A 2,257-nucleotide genomic window follows, 5' to 3' on the forward strand; every position below is an offset into this window, starting at 1 on the left:
GTATATTCTTTCTATAAAAAAAATAAAATAAAATAAAATAAAATAAAATAAAAATAAAAACCCAAAAGCATGAATTATATATCTTATAATTTACACAGTAATCTATAGTAGTTGATTCTTCTACCCTAATTGATTGTAATTAATTAAGTTGAAATTGATTATAATCAGGTGGGATAGTCGTCACTCGGTTATGGTGCCAGAAAGCAGTAACATATTCTACATAGTAGCATTGCTAAGATTTGTTCCAGCAGCACCAAAGGGACCACATGCTGAAATCTTAGTGGCACAAAACAATGCAATTATTCAATTGTGTTACAACAGAGGCTTTGATTTCAAGCTGTATCTTCCTCACTACAACTCACAAGAGAATTGGATGCGACACTTTGGGGATAAGTGGACAAGGTTCATTGATAGAAAGGCCAATTTTGATCCCTTGGCTCTTCTTGCTCCTGGCCAGAAAATTTTTTCCAGAATCCCCCAACCTTTGTCTATCACATAATAATTAATCTATTATTAATTATTTAGTATTAGCTGTTGCTTTTTCTAGCCATGTGTAATTTAGTTTTGGGCAAATTAGTTACACCGATTTCTCCTACAATTTTGTGAAATTTATCAGTGATATATATATCTTTTTTTTTAAGGTGAATGATATCCTACTTTTTCTAAAATAACATATAAGTTACTCTCTGAATATGTCATATTTTAATTGGGTGTATATTTTAACGTGAGTTACTTTAAACTCATGAGAGTTAATAATATTTTGGAAGACGGTGACGGCCAATAAGAACGATGATACTTAGGAGACACACCAACAAAGAAGTGGGGAGTAAAAGCAATTAGAGAGAGTTGGAGTACCTTTACCGAAAGAATGATTTGGGAAGAGAAAACAAGACACCCGATGAGATGGTGTTTGGGAGACGTAACGACGACGATGAAGGAGTACAATAGGGAGGAGTAAATCCAATTAGAGAGAGTTGGAGTACCTCTTTTTAGAAGAATAATTTGAGAAGAGAAAATAAGACGCCCAATGAAACAGTAATACTCGGGAGGCGTAATAACGACGACAAAGGAGTGGGGAGGAATAAACGCAATTAGAGAGAGTTTGAGTATCTTTTCTAGAAGAATGATTTGGGAAGAGAAAACGAAACACCAATGAGACTGTGATGCTTGGGAGGCGCAACGACCACGAAAGAATGGAGAAGGTAACTCAGGTTAAAATAAACACCCAATTAAAATGTGACACATCAGAGAGGATAACTTACTTTAGAGAGAGTATGATAACATTCACTTTTTTTTAATTATCTAAGTTTATATTAATTTTTCCTAAATCATTTTCACTAGAATGATTATTGCTGGTATATTTCATAAAATGTAGGAGTGTCAAGTGTATTATTATCTAAGAAAAAAGTCAATGTATGCTTTTAGAAATAGAAAAACAATAATGGGTTGAATTTTACTAAATCTCATTAATGTGATGAGCCAATTTAATTAACCCTTTATTAGGTTTTTTCTTTTTTAATTTTTTTGGAAAAGTATATGGAACCAAAAATAATCAGCCAAAAAGTAAACAAAACCGTTTAATTAGAATCATTTTTTGAATAATATGTTTGAAAACTGCTCCTAGGATTACGGAGCACAAACTAAAACCCGATTTTTTATGGAGCCAAAATATATTTTGGCTGGTTTTTGGCTTATATACTTTTGGTTCCCTAGTTGTTCTCAATTTTTTTTAGCCACTCTCTTCCTTTTGTTGTAATCTAGCTAGCGGTCATATTGTAAATCAATATTTTTATGGAGAAATTATTAATGTGAATTTTTGTATATTAATAATATATATTTTTATATAATGTAATTCTAAATTTAAATTAAATATACTTGGTTGATGCATGACAACTGTGATGTGTAATAAGATCGATAATGAATGGTACATATATATATGTCACTTTCAATTCCGTGGAGCAAAACTAACTAGTGATTTGTTAACACAAAGTCCTTTTCCCATTTGTCTCTTTGGATTTTAATCTTTTTAAGTGTCAATCATCAATTGGAAACCAAGCACTGCATACATCTATATGTGTCTTAAATGAGACAATATTAACCGGCCTTGATGTAATCATGTCTTGGTTGAATTTTGTTTGATCATCCCTGTATAATAAAAAACAACTAGCATAAATTATACAAAAATCAACTATTAAAATTAATTATTAATATAAAATATATTACATAAAAAATAAATTAAATTATATATGTTTATATA

The 2,257-nt window shown here is 30.5% G+C and overlaps 1 protein-coding gene across 1 annotated transcript in view; it reads left to right on the forward strand.

The window, feature by feature from the left end:
- LOC107605478 (cytokinin dehydrogenase 7) overlaps nt 1–646 on the forward strand; it is a 6,047-nt gene extending 5,401 nt beyond the window's left edge. The window contains exon 4 of the mRNA XM_016307369.2: nt 169–646. Within this exon, the coding sequence (XP_016162855.1) occupies nt 169–499 (331 nt within the window). The 3' untranslated portion in view covers nt 500–646. The remainder of the gene's footprint in view (nt 1–168) is intronic.

Source organism: Arachis ipaensis, chromosome B06 (genome assembly GCF_000816755.2).
Source record: "Arachis ipaensis cultivar K30076 chromosome B06, Araip1.1, whole genome shotgun sequence".
NCBI classification, from domain to species: Eukaryota; Viridiplantae; Streptophyta; class Magnoliopsida; order Fabales; family Fabaceae; genus Arachis; species Arachis ipaensis.